The 18,495-nt window shown below is 34.4% G+C and overlaps 4 protein-coding genes across 6 annotated transcripts in view; 2 read left to right on the top strand and 2 right to left on the bottom strand.

Annotated features, from left to right (window-relative positions):
- Positions 1–2,885, top strand: part of LOC104810907 (leucoanthocyanidin dioxygenase-like) — a 3,996-nt gene extending 1,111 nt beyond the window's left edge. Inside the window, exons 2-3 of the mRNA XM_010537413.2 lie at positions 1–335; positions 2,558–2,885. Coding sequence (XP_010535715.1) covers positions 1–335; positions 2,558–2,806 — 584 coding nt within the window. The 3' untranslated portion in view covers positions 2,807–2,885. The remainder of the gene's footprint in view (positions 336–2,557) is intronic.
- Positions 2,886–5,163: 2,278 nt separating this feature from the next.
- LOC104810642 (carboxy-terminal domain RNA polymerase II polypeptide A small phosphatase 1) lies at positions 5,164–8,189 on the top strand. Of its 2 annotated transcripts, XM_010537089.2 has the most exons (7): positions 5,164–5,652; positions 6,790–6,918; positions 7,007–7,127; positions 7,219–7,300; positions 7,400–7,553; positions 7,656–7,814; positions 7,949–8,189. In XM_010537089.2, the coding sequence occupies exons 1-6, from the start codon at positions 5,341–5,343 to the stop codon at positions 7,779–7,781; spliced, it is 924 nt and encodes a 307-aa protein (XP_010535391.1). In that variant the 5' UTR covers positions 5,164–5,340; the 3' UTR covers positions 7,782–7,814; positions 7,949–8,189. The 2 variants fall into 2 exon arrangements, with proteins under 2 accessions (XP_010535391.1, XP_010535319.1); XM_010537017.2 differs by having other exon boundaries at positions 7,656–8,189.
- A 588-nt stretch (positions 8,190–8,777) lies between these two features.
- On the bottom strand, positions 8,778–12,573 carry LOC104810768 (phosphoinositide phospholipase C 2-like). 2 transcript variants are annotated; one of them, XM_010537214.2, is made up of 9 exons: positions 12,153–12,573; positions 11,139–11,335; positions 10,874–11,009; positions 10,548–10,784; positions 10,233–10,462; positions 9,981–10,098; positions 9,688–9,840; positions 9,498–9,584; positions 8,778–9,287 (listed from the first exon to the last, which is right to left on the bottom strand). In XM_010537214.2, the coding sequence occupies exons 1-9, from the start codon at positions 12,450–12,452 to the stop codon at positions 8,994–8,996; spliced, it is 1,752 nt and encodes a 583-aa protein (XP_010535516.1). In that variant the 5' UTR covers positions 12,453–12,573; the 3' UTR covers positions 8,778–8,993. The 2 variants fall into 2 exon arrangements, with proteins under 2 accessions (XP_010535516.1, XP_010535594.1); XM_010537292.2 differs by lacking the exon at positions 12,153–12,573 and adding an exon at positions 11,462–11,572.
- A 1,406-nt stretch (positions 12,574–13,979) lies between these two features.
- LOC104810574 lies at positions 13,980–16,790 on the bottom strand. Its single transcript, XM_010536941.2, has 4 exons — positions 16,271–16,790; positions 15,567–15,859; positions 14,495–14,722; positions 13,980–14,314 (listed from the first exon to the last, which is right to left on the bottom strand). Exons 1-3 carry the CDS (start codon positions 16,593–16,595, stop codon positions 14,657–14,659), a joined length of 684 nt encoding a protein of 227 aa, XP_010535243.1. The 5' UTR covers positions 16,596–16,790; the 3' UTR covers positions 13,980–14,314; positions 14,495–14,656.
- Between the last annotated feature and the right edge of the window lie 1,705 nt (positions 16,791–18,495).

Below are 18,495 nucleotides of genomic sequence, written 5' to 3'. Positions count from 1 at the left end.
GGGAAATAATCGAGGATTATTGCAAGGAACAGGTGGAATTATGCGAGAAGTTGATGAAGATATTATCGATAAACCTCGGATTGAACGAAGACAGACTTCAAAACGCGTTTGGCGGTACGCGTAATGCAGGAGCGTGCATGAGGGTTAATTATTACCCAAAATGCCCTCAACCGGAGCTCACCCTCGGCCTCTCTCCGCACTCTGATCCCGGCGGCTTGACCGTTCTCTTGCCTGACGACCATGTCCCCGGCCTTCAGGTCCGGCGGTCGGACCATTGGGTCATCATCAAGCCCGATCCTCACGCTCTTATTGTCAACATCGGCGACCAAATTCAGGTATATATAAATGCTACAAAAATAAAAATTGTCCTTTGCATGGGTTAAGTTTTTTTTGATAACCGGTTATTATAAACCAAGACCCAAACTAATTCTAGAGTTGAGTCAGTCATGTAATTTGGATTATACGTTTACTCCCCAGATTTGGGGTTCAAATTCGAGACGGAATATACGCTTTACGTCCCGTTTTTACCGGTTGAACTATCCAAATTTGGATTACGTGGGTTAAATTTTATACCATTAGAAAAATCAAACCATTTATTTACATAAAATTATGAAATCATTATACGACCCGTTTTCACCGGTTGAATTATCCAAATTAATATGCAATTAATAATCTTTATACATTTGGACGTAATCCGTGTAACCAACTGTTAGATCACGAAGAATACTTTATTCCAATTTATGTGATGTTTTTTGCTTCTGTGCATTGCATCTTAACCTAGTACAATAATTAAACACAAAAATTCCGGTGGTTGGTCTTTTACGGCAAATTTTTTCTCTCTTCTTTTGAATAAATAAATCTGAGTTTTATATGAAATAGAAAGGAAAAGAGTATACATAATATTTAAGGTAAAACAGTCTTGCTCTTTCTAGTTTGATTTAAAAATGAACAGGCAAGCTGTTAATTTGAACATTAAACTATACACCTTTGGTTTAGGGAGAAATTACCTTCATTTTATTTTCTTTTAGAAATATTATTTAGAACCTAAAAATATAAAATATGTCCTCTAACATTTTGTCACAATTGAAAAAAAAAATCACACACTTAATAATCTTAGCATTTTAAATTATATGACTAATAGTGTAATTAACAATGTCTAAAAGCTTATTGGAGTCACCAAGGCGATCTAATGATGTGGTAAAGACAATATTTTATTTTCAAAGATGAATAAGTAGAGAGTTTTTTAGTAATAGTAAAAGTGGGTTTATTTTCATAGTTTTGGATATGTTGTATAGGACTTTTAAAATAAGTTTCCCTATTTATTTTTAAAACTTCTTGGCTCATCTAACATTTATATTTTCTTGACATTTTTAAATATATAGAATAAATAGAATTAGTATAAAATATATAAGTACAAAAAACTAAACCTCAATATACGTCCAAAATTACCTAAATCTGTAGAAAAGTGACACGTTAATAAAAGATCAAATTTTCCAAAACAGCATTACTCAACATGAAAACTTCAAAGCTGTGAAGAAAAGAAGAAAAGAATATAAACCGTATAGTATGTATGATTTTTTAGATAACTAGTGAATTAACATTATATTTGGAGAGTTTATAAAATATTTAAAAAATTTAAAAACTAATCACCCTTTAAATAGAATACACATTATTAAAAAATATATATTAAATTATTAGCTTTAAAAACTAGACCCTAAAACCCAATGAATAAATTGTATAATTATTTTGAAACTGTATAAAACTATTATATGAAGATTTTAAAAACATGGGTTTTTTAAATATATTTTTTGTTGTCTTTTGACGAGGCAATTGTTTAAACTTCAAAATTCAAACTAAAATTCTACAAATATCACACTTAATAATATATATATATACACACACACACACGAGAGGCACTTTAATTTCAGGACAACATTAAAATCGTCAGAGACCCAGTCGACAAAAACAAATGCGTGTGGGATATGAATTGAAGTCGTCAAGGCTTATTAGAGGAAGACACGTTGCGTGGAGCCTTCAAATTCCTAATTTTCACACGTGAAAATTAAAAGAAAACAATTAAATCTTCAATAAATATTATTTATTGCTGAAAATGTGAGTCGCCTCGCACTCACATCACATGTTTCAAATGTTATAAAACCTAAAATCAAATTATAATAATGCATTATTATTATTATTATATATATATATATATATATATATATAATATATATATATATATATATTCAAATAATAACATTCTCATGCACGACATCATCATTAGGTCATCCTGCATTTATATTTTCACAAATCACGTTTCGTCGTTCTGTAAATAATTACGAAATATTGACGTGTATTTTGTACCTTAAAAAAATATTTTATTTTCTATTGTAAACGATAATATTTCTATAATTCCATATACTCTTATATATATATTCACAATATAAAATTTAAAAGATCGGCTCGATATTAGATTTCTAACGAATGCAACCAATTTTGTTACGATGATATTTTATATGTTATGCATGAACAAAAAACGACAATTAGTTAATGTAATTAGGTATTGAGCAACGCGATATATAAGAGCGTGGAGCATCGGGTGGTAGTGAGTTCGGCCCGGGAAAGAGGGTCCTTAGCTTTCTTCTACAACCCAAAGGGCGACATTCCGATGGAGCCGCTCCGGGAACTCTTGACGGAGAATTCGCCGGCGTTTTACTCTCCGATGACGTTTGATCAGTACCGTTTGTTCATCCGCACGCGGGGTCCGCAGAGCAAATCCCATGTCGACCTCCTCAGATCTCCTCGCTGATATGTGCATGCATGCATGTATATATGTATGTATGAATTCACGTACATTATGTATGTATGCATGTATGTATGTATGTATGTATGTACGCATGTATGTATGCATGTATGCATGTATGTATGTATGTATGTATATGTATGTATGTATGTATGTATGTATGTATGTATGTATGTATGTATGTATGTATGTATGTATGTATGTATGTATGTATGTATGTATGTATGTATGTATGTATGTATGTATGTATGTATGTATGTATGCATGTATGTATGTATGCATGTGTGTATGCATGTATGTATGCATGTATGTGTTATACTCACGTGTGAATTTGTTAGGAGATATCATGTCATATTTTGTATATATTTTCTTAAAAAAATATATTAAGTGATAAATACTATTCTTACAGAAAAGGGGTAAATTCATTTACCCATTTATTAAATTTATTAGTATTATCAAATGTAACGATACAAGCTTTTTTTCACAAAAAATTACTCGGTTAGGTTATGTTTTGGTTCCAATTTTTTAACCACTTTACTCGTCCCGTTTTTACTTCGAATTTGTAAATGATTCATTTTTCACTAAGAAAGAAGCATATGTATTTGTTAAAGAGATTTTCATTAACAAATACAGTTATTGATTCAGTTTTCAACCGTAACAACAATTCATTGATTTACCCCCCAAAAAAAAAACGACAACAATTCGTTGAATGGAAATTATGGAAGTTCCTAGCTTCGGGTGGGAAATAAATATGGGCCTGGCCCATTTATTTAATTATTGAAGGCCCATTAATGTTATGTAGGCCCAATAATTTTCTTTGAAGTTTAGGGTCGTAATAAAAAAACTGAGCCCAAATGTCAATGGCTTCCCTCAGAAAAAAAAAAAAGAGTTTCTGACATCATTACTAAATGAAAAATGTAAATATTATTTTAGTTATTACCGGTCGAAAATAAGTCGATCCATTTGCAAGATATTGGTAAATAAATTAAAAATGGAAATTTATCGGCCGGAGGAAGAGGCTTTGATAATAGAGTTAGGAAGACTTAAGCCATAACCATTAATCTAACAAATCATAATCAATTTAAACCCATAATCGCTTAATTAAGATTTGTAATTTATTCACAATAAATATTGATAATATAAAGACAAGTATCGACCTTTTTCTTCATACAAATACTCGGAAAAAGAGAATGTGGAGTTAGAATATTGTGAAATAAATCGAGTATGATTTAGATAACTGAAAAGTGATCAATTAAATGTATTTAGCTATTTTGTTTAAAATCATATTTAATTAATTATTCAAAGTCTCCTTATCATTTTATTTTCATGCATAGTCTTTTGCGTCCCCATGGGGGCCGGAGGGTTTGATTGGTTCAAGTTTGACCAAAGACAAGTTGGCTAAAGAAATGAACTCAGTAGAAGAAAATGAATAACTAAATAATTTTTGCTCAATTATTTAATTATTATGTGCAAAAATATATTTTATGAGGAGATGAAATACGAGATATACAAGTACAAAAACAACAAATAAAATATTTTTATTTTAACTGAGAAAACGAATTAAATAAAAAGAAATGGACCGACGCCGACGCAACTCCACCTTTTAAATTTGTCTTTTTATAATTGGCAAATTCCTCTTTAAGTTCCACCTTCCAAATCTTTTATTTTATTTTTTCACATTTTATTTTTGTTCAGACTTGAAAAAAACATATAGTTTGATATAGGTATAACCATCAACGGTTTAATTTATGATTATTTGTTCTACAAAATTTAAATTCCAGCCACATGTCAAGTAAACCGAAAGCATATAAATAAATAAATAAATATACGAGCAAATTCAATAAATCAATGGTCTTATTAAACTAACAACCTGAAGTGACAGAGATTTTATCATTCTTTTTTATTTTTTTAGTATTTAGTCAGCTTTTGTTACCTTTCAGAAACAAAATATACATAAAATACTATGACATAAATTAATATCCGAAAAATATTTAATATACATATATGTAAATTCTATATGTTCAATGCCAATTAACAAGTGGACAAAAATCTAAAAGTATTTAATTGCCACAATTTGCATAAAATTATGCCAACAAATATATAATTCTTAACAAAATCATTATTTTAAAATTATAAAGTAATATCCAACCATATATAATTTTTTTTGCAACCGCTGAAATATTGTAGGTTGGTACGCACGGACAAGCATTTGCGCAAGATTGAATTATTATATTAATGCATTTATATGTTTTAATAAATACATACAGCAAAATAGCGCGTGTTTCTCAAAAACTGTATGGAAGCGCGTGGATCAATGGGGTCTTTTCAAAGGATTTCATCATCAAACCATCGCCGTGGCCATATCTCTGTTTTTTAAAATCACCATCATAGAGAGAGAGCGAGGACGACGAAACCCGGGAGTCTTACGGCACACTGCGCACGTTAGCGTATCCAGCGCCACATCTCTGTTTCACGAGGCTCCTTCTCCGTTCCATTGATCGTGCCGTCTCCCTTCCTGTGGGCTCGAATCGGCGTGATTCATGGCTGAGTTGACTCAGGCCGAGGTGGTGTACTCGCCTCGGTCGCTTCAAGTGTGGAAGGCTCTTGTGAACTGGCTCGCTTTTTTCTACCAGATCTTCCTTCAGATCCTTCGTGCCGTTGGTTACCATCACCTTCTCTCGTCCTCGTCGTCTTCCTCTGATAAGGCCGTCGCTAATGGGTTCAAACCCTTGCCGGTCGTCGAGTTGCCCGAGTTGGCGTCGGAATCTCCCGCTACCGTAGAAATCGCCTCAGGGAGAACCTACGGTGAACGCGATGGCCATGGCTATGGCGGACGCTTCGCGAAGCTCACGGTATGTGCATGGATTTCGTAGTTTTCTGAAATTGATTTGATTTTGAAAATTATGCTTCAAGGAAACTGTTCTCTTATCCGAGAATTGTCGATCAGGGAATTCGTAGCATAGGGTTTGACGAGGCCTAAAATTTGGGAATATGCGTTTTCATAGATATGTTAGCGTGATGTAGATAAATCTTGTTCCCTAATCGAAACGTGGATCCAGGAATTGTTGTGCACAGTGCACTTTTACTTGTTTCGTTCATGTCTACTCTAATTTTGTTTGATTAAGCTAGTGATTATCATAATCATGTAATGGAAGGAAATTATTGGCATAGAATGGGTCTCAAGCGTACGATTCTGAACTAGTTTCTAGTTTTTAGTTCGTTCTGCACGTGTAGAGGACTAGCTGAAAGCGTATTTTATCAGTATTAGAAGTGTGATAATTCAGTAATCATGTGTAGATTATAAGTTGGCGAATATGCAATAGAGGGAAAATAAATCGGTAGGCAGTGTGTGTGTGTGTATGTGTGTATGTAGCATATAATTTCTTGTTCCGGTGGAGGAATAAGACTTCTATTCGTCTTTATCGGGTTCCATGAAGGTGTAGTCAGGGCTATAAGGTCTGATTCACAAACAACAATGTAGAATAAGTACCATATGTTTTGGAACGTGCTTGGAATTGGGATAGTAGAGATTTTGATGCGAGCTTGATATATGATAGAAAAGATGCGTTTATAGAACGCGAGAGCAAAAGTCTGGGACCAGATTACACTCTGAAATAGTTGTCTAATTGTACATTTTGTAGTATAGCCGTGTCTTATGACTTATGACTTGACATGCCTTTTTGCATCCCATACCTCCATCTGCATCTATGTTGTAGAATGATTTGTTGGTTTCTGATTTTGCTCTCCCGCTATCTTTCACAGTGAAAAGAGTACTTTTTTTTTTAATGTGGAGTTAGAGCCTTTAGGTTTTAGTTTCGTTCACCATTTGCCATCTTAAGCTAATTCTCATTAACCCGGCTGGATTTTAACCATATTATGGAGCCTATGGACGTCATGGTGGAAGCCAATTAAAAATTTCTGAACTAAGCTTGCCAAATAGCTATTGTTAGTGTTGTGAGTAGTCTGAGAGCCCTAAACTTGAATTGCAGGTTGTTCTTGATTTGGATGAAACTCTAATCTGCGCTTACGAGACATCCAGTTTGCCTGTTTCTCTACGCAATCAAGCAATTGAAGGTGGGTTGAAGTGGTTCGAGCTGGAATGCATATCCTCAGACAAGGTTTCTTTCATAACTTGTTTTTGTTACGCTGGATATCTCTTTTTGTTTTGGTGACATATAATGATCTTGGGCATTCTTTTATATGAAGGAATGTGATGGGAAACCTAAGATCAATTACGTCACGGTGTTTGAGCGTCCAGGGTTGCATGAATTCTTAGAGCAACTCAGCCAGTTTGCCAATCTTGTTCTGTTTACCGCTGGTCTTGAAGGTCTCTCGTGTGACTTTTACGGATGTATACACTATATTTCGCTTTCATGCTCGATTATAATCCTGACAGAAACCCGTGTTTGTGCCTGCAGGATATGCCAGACCACTCGTGGACAGAATAGACACCAGAAATGCATTCAGCCTCCGTCTTTATCGACCTTCAACAGTCAGCACGTAAGTTTTCCTAAATAAGTTCTCTCTATTTTTTCCTCAGCCAATCTCGTTCTTGTCTAATGTTGGGAATCTGAGATATGCGGTATGCGTTCTTATCAGGCAATACCGCGATCATGTGAAGGATCTGTCATGTACATCAAATAACATGTGCCGGACTGTTATTGTGGACAACAATCCATTCAGCTTTCTATTACAACCACTAAACGGAATTCCCTGCATTCCGTTCTCTGCAGGCCAGGCAAATGATACTCAGGTATTTTCGGAAAAAATCCATACTCATATACACATTCCATAACATCTTATTTATGCTTGCGGGAATTGACGTGGTTGCCTTTTTCGAAAACCCATGTTTTAGCTTCTAGACGTCATTTTGCCACTTCTGAAGCATCTTTCCGAGCAAGAAGACATCAGACCGATACTTTATGATAGGTTCCACATGCCCGAGTGGTTCGAGAAGCAAGGCATATCGGCGACATGCTAGACATCGAAGAACCCTAAAAAAAAAGCCAAAAGGGTAAAACAATAAATTCTTCGATTTATACTTTCCGGGTCGGTTAGAGGGCATATCACTTCATCATGACCATGACCATGACCATCACCATCACCATCACAGAAGGAAAGGCTTTCTAACTTCTTGTGACTACACAGAGGCTCATGGAAGTCCGTATAGTGATTGCCTGTGAATGCCGGAGAAGGGGAATAAAGACCAAAGAAAAGGCGCAGAAAACATGCCATTGGGGGTATAATGTATGATAGATTCGTCTCCATTTAAGACAACCATGTTTTTTTTTTTTGAAGGCGGAACCGGATCTTGGATTCTTACATCAGATTCTTTGGGTTCGTGTAAAATTCCCTTTAAGATTGTGATTTTGTCAAATGGTTTTAGTAATTTCTCATCCCAAATCAACAATTGGTGGCCCAGAAAGTTATCTTCGAGGTCTTGATTCTTGGGTTCGATTCAAAGAGATATAATTTCTATATACAAAGACTAGTCCTTCACCTAAATTAGATTAGATATAACCGGATCGAAGGTGGAATCATTAAGGTTATAAAAAAAAATTAAATATGAGAAAGGGATATATATGGACTCAGAATCTTAATCCATATGGAGAAGATATTGACTCGGTTTATCCATATCTTTTGGACGTCCATTTCAATATTTTATTTTCCAGTTGACACTAAGACAAAGTTAAACACTATTTTTTTTTAAAACATATTTAGTCAAAATAGAACACGAGACATCACATCCCTAATTCAGTTAACCATTAGAATATCTCTAACACTAAAATGTTTGGTTTGACTTAGTTTTGGTCTTTATTTCCGTTTTAAAAAGTTCACTTAAAATTTTTCCTTTCAGATTTAAAAATTTTCATATTAAGTTTTCTATTAAAATTCAATCTAAAAACAATAACCTCAATATAAACAGAAATACATCTTTTCAGTTCAGATTTATGTACCAAATTAGAGACAAGGTATCAAGATTATTACTAATTTATTACCCCTACACAAAGCTTATATGTACACATGGAATATCATATTTCATTATCCCCCATCATTCGTAATAATAACAATACAAACAACACACCATGTAAAAGTGGTAATACGACCACATTCTCTGCTCTTCAGCACATATACATAATATATATATATCTGTAATTACTCCCACTGGTTCGGACCTTAAAGATGGATCTTCTCAGACAAACTCGAACCTCATAAGGAGCTTGACAGATTTGTACTTCTCGCCTTTGCGGTTATGGAGAGGAACGGCACGTATTCCTTGCCTCAGCTCCCAAACCGGCAAGCATGTTTGGCCTCCGAAATCGTCTTTCTCGGACATGTCGTATTCGTGCACTTCTATACGCAGAAGAGCGAGTTCTGGAACGGTGAGTGGAAACTCGAACGCCTCGTCCCAAGAAGGTATCCAGTTGTCCTCGAGGGTTTTCGTCTTCTTCATTACCGAATCGGCTGGAACTCCGGCTATCCCCACCTGAAAAAGTTTTCAACTTTCCATTCATATTTCAACATCTTGCACTCCCCTGTCCATGGGAATCTCTCAAATTGCTAAAATTTATGTCTTTGTTTAGTATTATCTCCATCCAGTTTCTGGCTCAATTTTGTTTAAGTTGGCATCTTGGATGAGGAGAGAAGGAATTATTCCACCTCTATTTCTAACACTGATCAAAGGAAATGGACTTACCCTTGTGTAGAAGTCCGGAGGGGAGTATTGATCGAAGTGGGTGTGGCGGAAGTCATAGTACCAACCTTCTCCCATGTATACAGTTACCTGAAGATACGGAAAACATAACAGTACATACACATTTTGGGGTTATCAAGGTTCAGTTACGGATAAATGGCTACAATTGATGAGACGAAACAAGAAAACTCGCCCTCAGCGTCGTTTTTTGAGGTAAAGTAGCTTTGGGATCAAAGACATCGTTGTTAGGGCTGGATTTCAGAAGGATATGGGGCTTCTTTACATATCCGCATCCACCATTGGCTCTATACATTCCTTGCATTACCCACAATGACCTTCCATGTCCCTGTACAGGGAAAAGCAATACCAAGAATTGAAATCATTGCAAGTAATTAACTGATGAAATAGAGTGAAATCCTTCAAGATTGAGTGGGAGCCTAATTTTCTGCAAAAATCTGGAAATTTTACAGGAATAGCAGCAGAGACCTGCATATTGAAAGCCACCATTTGAGCACCGTGGCTCCAGCCTACGAATGGATTATAATTTGATGAGTCAACTCGTACCCCCTTGGGGTAAATGCGAAGCAAATTCCGCTGAGTAAACCTGCATCACACCATGATCAAGAGACCAAGACCAACATAGTTCAAACAGTGCTCATATGTTGCTGTTGAACATAGCAGGAATTTTATGTTACTACACTGAGTTTCTGGCAATCTGTGAAGAATTCTTGAAATTACCTCACTATTTCTTTCCCATGTTTTACTGCTGCATTCTCGAGCTGTTCTTCACTCAAGCTTAGCCGTCTCACTTTGTCAGGGTCCACCTTTAGACATTCAACTATTCCACCTTTGGGTTTCCCCGCCTGGACTGCAATCAAATGCTTATACTGAGGCGGCATGTGCTTCTTAGATTTGTTGCCTCCTTCATCATCATCATCATCGTCGTCCTCATCTCCGTCCAAATCATCCTGCCACGAGAAAGAAAAATACAAAGTCAAGTATATAAACGCGTACAAGTTTGTATAAGATGTTGTGAGGTAGTCCCTCTCAAACCTTGTCATCATTTCCGTTCCTCTGAATAAAGCTCGGAACTTCTCTCCCCCAAGCTTCTTCATCACCCAAGGTCTTACCCTTTTTCTCACCATCCTCATCTGTTCCTTCCTTGTACTCTTTCGGTGGTTTGGTTGAGATGATAATCCGTTTTTTCAACGACTCTGGAGAGGGGAACTCCTTCAAACATTCCCCGGCAGGAGGAGTAAACAGGATATCGCCAAATGTCTGGGTCACCATCTAGAATCCAACAAAAAAGTGGCATCTCTAGATTATTCCCGTGATCAATGAAAGAAAACATTTTTCAAAGGAATACAAAATACACTCACCTCGGCTACTTTAGCCTGAAGTTCTGGGGTAAGATGATCTTCAAGGGTGACAACAACGGGATACTCAGATGCGTCAAAGGCATGAGCTTTAATAGCTCTAAGGCATTTGATCAGCTCCACAGGTGTAGTGAGTGTCCTGTTACAATGGGTCAATACACTCTAATCAGAACAAAGCACATCATTGTGATGTTAACCATGCTTAATTCGACAACCAAGAGATACATATCATCATCCTTCCTAGTTTTAAAATCTCCTTAGACCACACCTTCCGTGAAGAACATGGATATCGTCTTTGTTGGAATTCGGCCATATATCCAATTCAATCACTCTGACACCTTTCTGCAGTGCTTGTATGATAGGAACCTCGCTGCAGTCGCTACTCAACTGATTACCGGTAAGGTATGAGTTATGGCCAGTGAATATGTAATAATGTGACAAAGGAGCAGTCATATCTTGATGAACCTGAAAATCAGAAAATGAGTAATTAGAGATAAACTAAACACATATATATTCTTTCTAAAACAAAAAAGAAGATCCGACATAAACGAAATCACATTTCTGAGCAAGATATAGCAAAAGGTCTAATACCTAGGCATTTGAATTCAGAGGAAAAATTGTCTTTCTGGAGGAGTTAATGGCTAATAGCCAGTACAAGGGGAAATTTTTCACGGTCACTTTCCTAGCAAGTAACTCCAACTCTTATTCTCCAAAAGGTTTCGAATTTACACAACAACAGAACAAAGAAATGAAACTCATGTCAGATGTTGAAAATCTTGAACAATCATGACAAGATTTCAAACGAACTCAACAGGAACCAAAAAGAAAAGGACAAAAACCCAACAAATCGGGTAAAAAGGGAAACTGATATCTCAGTTGCTTCTCACTGTTTTCTCAGCAACCAAACGGAAAATTTACTGTAAACCCAGTTCAGAAAAAGGAATTTCCTACAAATCCTCGAGTCAAACTCCAAGAAATGCCCAACAAAATTTCGGAAGATACATTGTGAAAATTTGGCCGGTTATAGTCTACCATCTCGTTCCCCCCCGTTTGCCTGTTTCTCTACGCAATCAAGCAATTGAAGGTGGGTTGAAGTGGTTCGAGCTGGAATGCATATCCTCAGACAAGGTTTCTTTCATAACTTGTTTTTGTTACGCTGGATATCTCTTTTTGTTTTGGTGACATATAATGATCTTGGGCATTCTTTTATATGAAGGAATGTGATGGGAAACCTAAGATCAATTACGTCACGGTGTTTAACACGAGAGAAAAGAGAATTTACCCCACTTGGAGAGAGAGGAACGTTGTTGTCGCCAAAAAGGTACTTGAAGAAGGCATCGAGATGGAGACCAGTCCGATGAAGAAGAGACGATGAGGCGTTGATAATCGCCTGGGCGTCATCACTCGTAGCTTTATCCTCCGTCTGAACTTCGATCAGAAATCGATGGAGATGATCGACGGTCATCACGCCATTCTCCGAGTACTTTTGGAAGAGCTCTTTGATCTCCCTCGGCGCCTCCGACACAGCATGCCGGAATCTCCGCTGGAAGCAGAAACACACTCTGTACGTCTGCTTCGACATGGATGCGATTCGAAGGGGAGGGAATTATAGGGAAAGTGTAGGGTTCCTGGATTCGATCCGATGAACAAAATATACCCTAGTTCTAGTTGGTTGTTCGAATCGTCTGGGTTTTTCCATAAATATTGGGATGAACGCGTTGGAGACAGCAATTAAATTACGCATTATTACGTGCCACGTGTCATTAAACCACGTGTTGATTTCCTTTCTTGTCAGCCTTCTTTTAGTGGTTGAATATAATATTATTTATATATTATGATATTTATAACGATGTAATAAACTTTAGTAGGATCGGGTCGTTTCTATAACTTAGTATCGAATTTTATAATCGACTGAAAAGATATAGGGCTGAAAAACAGTTATATTAATAGAGTTGATAAATTCTTTTTGTTGACTCTCGTCTTAAAAATAATAATAATAATAATAAACTTTTGCTGTCAGGCCGTACAAATTAATTTTATGAATTTGTTATACATTTTAATATATAAAAAAATCGATACATGTTTGTGTTTCTTTGATCTTTGAAAATTTGGAAAATAGTTAAGGTTTTTTTTTTTGTTGAATGTTAAATTGAATTAATCCAAAAAATGAGTTTAATTACAAAAACAGTCACTGATGACTGAGCTTCCAAAATAAAAGGACTCCCATCTGCAAGAGACAAAGTGTGCATATACACACACACACACACATATATATATATATATATATATAAAATTTGTATCCATTTAAAAAAAAAATCAACAATTGTTTTCATTTCTTTGAAATTTTGGAAAATAGATAAGATTATGCTAAAAAATACTATTCAATGACGAGACAGAGTATGTAATGGCTCTTTAAATATATTTATCTTCCATATTTAATCAGAAAAAAAAAAGGAGAATTCATATCAAAGAAGGGGGATGAAATATTCTAACCAAAAACAAAGAAGGGTGATAAAATTCTTAATTTCATTTATTTATTTATTTGTGTTAATTAGTATTTTTTTTAATTGATTTATTCAATAAATTTTCGATCCAACTACATACATTGTGGAATCCTTGGTAGGTATTCTTAATTAGCATTTGATTGAGACAGAATTAGATTAGAACAGTAATTGAAAACGTTATTCATAATTCAATAATACACAGTTTTTAACGTAATGTGTTAAATATAATTTTGAGAGAACAACCTAAACCAGCCCTGAGGGAATCACAAACAACTTCAAACTACATACATACATCCCAATATAAAATCATTATATATATATATATATATATATCATATTTGTCGTTTTCCGCTCCAGGCCCATTACGAAAAAAGCCCATAAATGTTACCCAACCAAATGGCAACGGCCCATCAAGAACAATAATTCGTAATTTGATCTTAGATTTTCCCTCCGATTTTGAAAAAATTTTCCAATAAAAAATCTTAGATGTCGAAGTTCTTCCCTAAAATATGGCCTCCGTTAGGAATTTATATGTCATGCATTTATGAAACAAGTTATCCCACCATATTTTGATATACATGCATGAAAATTTGGTTTCATTTCCCTATTTGAATTTTTTATTTTTATTTCGATTTATTTGTTTACATATCCATAAGAAGATTGAAGAAAAAGATGCCTTGGGCTTCTTTGTCACATTGATGAACTCAGGTGTATACAAAAAGACAAATTATATAGGGTGATTGACCGATAACCTCCTATATGTTTTTTTTTTAAATATAAGCTAAATATTTTATCCCTAAGATATTTAAAATTTTAAAAATTATAACAACTGCCAATTCACCAAGTTGTCTTTTGTATTGTACTCTTCTTTACAGAACATACGTTAGGCCCCATTCACTTTCTGTTCGTCCCGCTTTCACAGATTATCCTTTGGACCGTTCTGTAACAACAAAAAATAAATATATCATCAATAAAAAAAAAGGCATTTATAAGTTCGTTACCTCGATTATATAACCAACATATATACATATATATTTATAATCTTACAGATTGTTATGCAAACTTTCATATATGATCTAAAGAATAATAAATAAATTGCGAGTTTTGGTCTGATTGTTACCTGAAACTTGGAAGCGAAGCAGTTGATGGGTCAAACACCAAACCCAGAAGAGGTTGCATCTTCTTGTATGTATATTGTATATGAGAGTGTATGTGTATGTGTATGTAGATGTGTATGTACATGTGTAGATGTGTCTATTGAAAAAACTGCTTCAAAAATGTGTTATCTGATTCTCTCTTGCTGGAGGATCTTTTGGTATCTTGGGAACCCCTTTTTACAAGCTGAAACCTGCATGAATTATCGCAAAAAAACACACGAATTAATCTTTATTTTATTTTGTTTATTTAATATTTAATACGTGACATTAAAAGCATATGATAAAGATATTTTGAGAGAACATTTGCAGTTCCGTATTTGAGAAAGCCATAATGGGACAGCAGTGATTATGTGTGACGTGTCATGTCGGATTATTATAATTTGAATTAAAAAAAAATAAACTTAAGATTAGGTTAAAGTCCACGATCCATTCACACGGTTTCCACTCGGAAATATCCCTTCTCTTTTAATTACTTAACATTTTCAGAGATGGTTTTTTTTTACAATTAAAAAGATATGCAAGCATCCTATAACTTTTTATTTATTATTTTATCAAACATTATTTATTTGGTATATATTTTTTATTTTTTATTTCTTTTTCTTATAATACCATAAATTTATTTATTTTTTATTTATTTATGCTAAAGGCTAAGCTTAATATATTTTTTTAGTGAATAACTGGGTGAAAATTCAAATATTTTCCAAGGGACAAATCATTTTTCCCATTTAACAAAAAAAAAAGACAAATCATTTTTCCCATCTATATATTGGAAAAATCCAATAGATTCTAGAACACTAGTCGATATTGTTATTAAAAATTCAACGTTGACGATAACCACATGCTATTTCTGACCCGTTCACAGAGAGAATCTTTCGTCCCACAATCAAATAATAATCCGATATATTTTAAAAATTAATCAAAAACGGTCCAACTGCTAATCTTTTATCACGAACGAATATAATCACAGATCATTATCAAAACCATATGTTATAATTTATTCAAAAGAAGAGGGTAAGAATACGTTCGAAAACTTACGGCTTCGATGTCGATTTTGAAGACAAGGAGCTTTCTTCTTTCTCTGCAACTTGTTCGATATGCCACAATGATATGACCAACGGCTAAGACCGACGACGATACGAACAGAGCGACCTCGGCGGCTCGGAAATATCCTCCGCCGCCTCCGCCTCCGGAGACTTCGGCCGCCGGTTCTCCGAACACGAACGCGGCCTTCAACGACACGTAGATCAAGGACAAAATCGAGCAGATCATCGTTATTGTTAGATACGGACCTCGCGACAGCATCGGCCCGTCGCAGAATCCGTAAACGCCTGTTACAGGAATCGAAAAGGGTATTTAATAATTCTGATTTTCAGTCTCTGGCTAAATCGAAAGATGGTTTTTTTTTTGGAAAATGTCGTTCAGAATGTGGAACTGGTTCTGGGTAATGAACGTTGAACATGGTCGGGCTCTAGATGCTTACACGAATTGAATCTAGACCCAAAATTCATCCAATTTCGAACTGGGTATTTCAGAAATCCACTCTTTTTTCGCACAATCTACGCATTGAACGAACAGAAATGCTCAATGGGATTTGATTAAAACTGGAACAGAGCATCGGAACTCTGTTTCTGGGGTTCTTGAAATTGAACACGAAGAAGAAGAAAAACCGAAGCTTTATGTCAGATTTTTACAAAACAGGGATAAACAAAGAAGGAGATTTTAAGAGCTCGATTGCTTACAGAGTATAACGGCGGATCTAACGATGGAGACGAGAGGTATGTCGATGAGACAGTATCGGAAATCATAGCTGCTCAGGTGGGAAGGGAGAGTCGCCGGAAGAGGAAGAGAAGAGATCGACGGCGGAGAATCACGGCGGATGTAGGCGGCGGAGAGGATGGCCGAAGGGACGACGGCGTCGGCGACGGCGAGGAGAATCGGAGCAGAGAACAGAAGAAAGGACAAGAACATGGTGAACAAAACGAACACTGTCTTTATACTTCTCCACAGGGAAGAACATCTTCTGGTTTTGTTGTTGCTCTTCTCTAATTCCTTGCTGAGACCCATGTTGGATTTAGGGTTTTTGATTTGGGATTTTTTTTTTTTATGTACAGAGATTGTTGCAGAGGTCGAAGAAAAGGTGAGATTTTGCTTGAAGGAGGCTTCAGAGTCTTGGAGGGTTTTAAAATGTGGTGGAAAGAGACAAATGATGATGCTTATAATTTATAAATTTGAAAACAATTGTTTTTATTTTAATTTCCTTGGCTTGATTCAAAAGATTTTCATTGAATGTTTATGGGGCAATTTTACGAAATTTTCGAACCAAAAGGAAATGCTGAATATAAAATAGAAATAAAAGGGAAAAAGGTAAATTAGTAAAACAAACAAGCATAATTTGACTATTAGAAAATAAAATTAATTTAACGAAATAAGTATGTTTTATAAAAAAAAAAAACTAAATAAGTATGTCTGTGAATGAAAAAACGATATATTTGCTAAAAAGGTAATAATTGCGCATATTTTTTCATTTACGAATTAATAGAATGAATTAATTCATAGTTCCATTGGGCAAAGAAAAATAAGCAAATAATAGATTTGGTAATTTTACATTTATCTGTCTACTGCATCTAGCAGTTTTGTAACAATGATATATATATATATATATATATATATATATATAGGTAATTATGTGTATAATAACTAAAATAAAAATTAATAGATTTAATGATTTGGTGTTTGTAAAAAAAAGTAAATAATTTGGAACCTTGTAAATCTAGAAAACTTAATAACAACAAAACAAGAAAATCTGTGATAATAATGATAATAATAATAAAAAAAGAAATTCTATAAATATTTCATTTGTTGAGTCCTTTGACTGTTGTGTTGTTCAAAGCTGACTATGACTATTCTATTTAATTTTGACATTAAAATTATAACCTCTTAGGTTTCAGCACATCCTTATAATAACGGTAATACCTAAATCGATTGAAGGAGTTTGCAATGTTAAATTAATAATGAATTTATGTCCTTAATAAAATAAAATAAAATAAAATAAAAGACGTTAATGGCAAGAGATATTGTGTTCTATGGTATAGGCTTTGTTCCAATAATTATGATACTAAATTTCGTTTGTGATTTTTTTACATCTTTAAAATAATAATAATAATAATAATAATAATAATAATAATAATAATAGCACCTTCAAAATATGATATTGAAACACTGATTATTTTTTTCGTCTATTTTAGGATTTTTAAATTTTGGTACTTCCATCACGTCATGAACATTTTTTTTGAAAAAAATATATTTTATTTTTCTTAAAGCACGACGACGGAAAAGACCATTTCTGAAAGTTACCATCTTTTTTAAAACCGTCCTTTGTAAGGTAAAAACAAATATCATGGTGTATTTGTGTGGGGGGATCTATCTAGACATAGGGGGTTGAAATTTTGGATTTAATTCATGTTTATTGTATTCGTATTTTTATTTTGATTTGATTTCCATTAAAAATATTTATTTAAAAATTGTTTCCGTTTAATTTAATTAAAAGAATCATACATAAGCGAATTTTATTTATATGATACCGTGGCATGATATTGTTATCTATGATGACAGAGTAATTACGCTGTTAAAGTGCTTAAACACATAATACTCCATATCCGGGTACAATATTTTTTCTTGAATATAAATTAATCATAATATAGAAATTGATTAATTCGAAAGGAACCTTTTCAAAATTAATTAATCCGGTTTAGTTGCCTAATGATCTTACTACCTAGATATTATTCCCACGACCTCACCCTATGATTAATATATAAATATATATATATATATATATATGAATTGGACCATAAATCCAAAGAAAGCGGGTATGGAGGAACCGAGCCATTTAACATGTGACCACATGCAAGTTTATTGTCCTAACGAATCTCTAGGTGATGTTTTCCCCAAATTCGTTGGATTTATT

This window comes from Tarenaya hassleriana, unplaced genomic scaffold, assembly GCF_000463585.1.
Source record: "Tarenaya hassleriana unplaced genomic scaffold, ASM46358v1 Cleome1, whole genome shotgun sequence".
In the NCBI taxonomy this organism is placed as follows: Eukaryota; Viridiplantae; Streptophyta; class Magnoliopsida; order Brassicales; family Cleomaceae; genus Tarenaya; species Tarenaya hassleriana.
The sequence above is the reverse complement of the archived record's forward strand: the minus strand, read 5'-3'. Positions and strand labels throughout refer to the sequence as shown.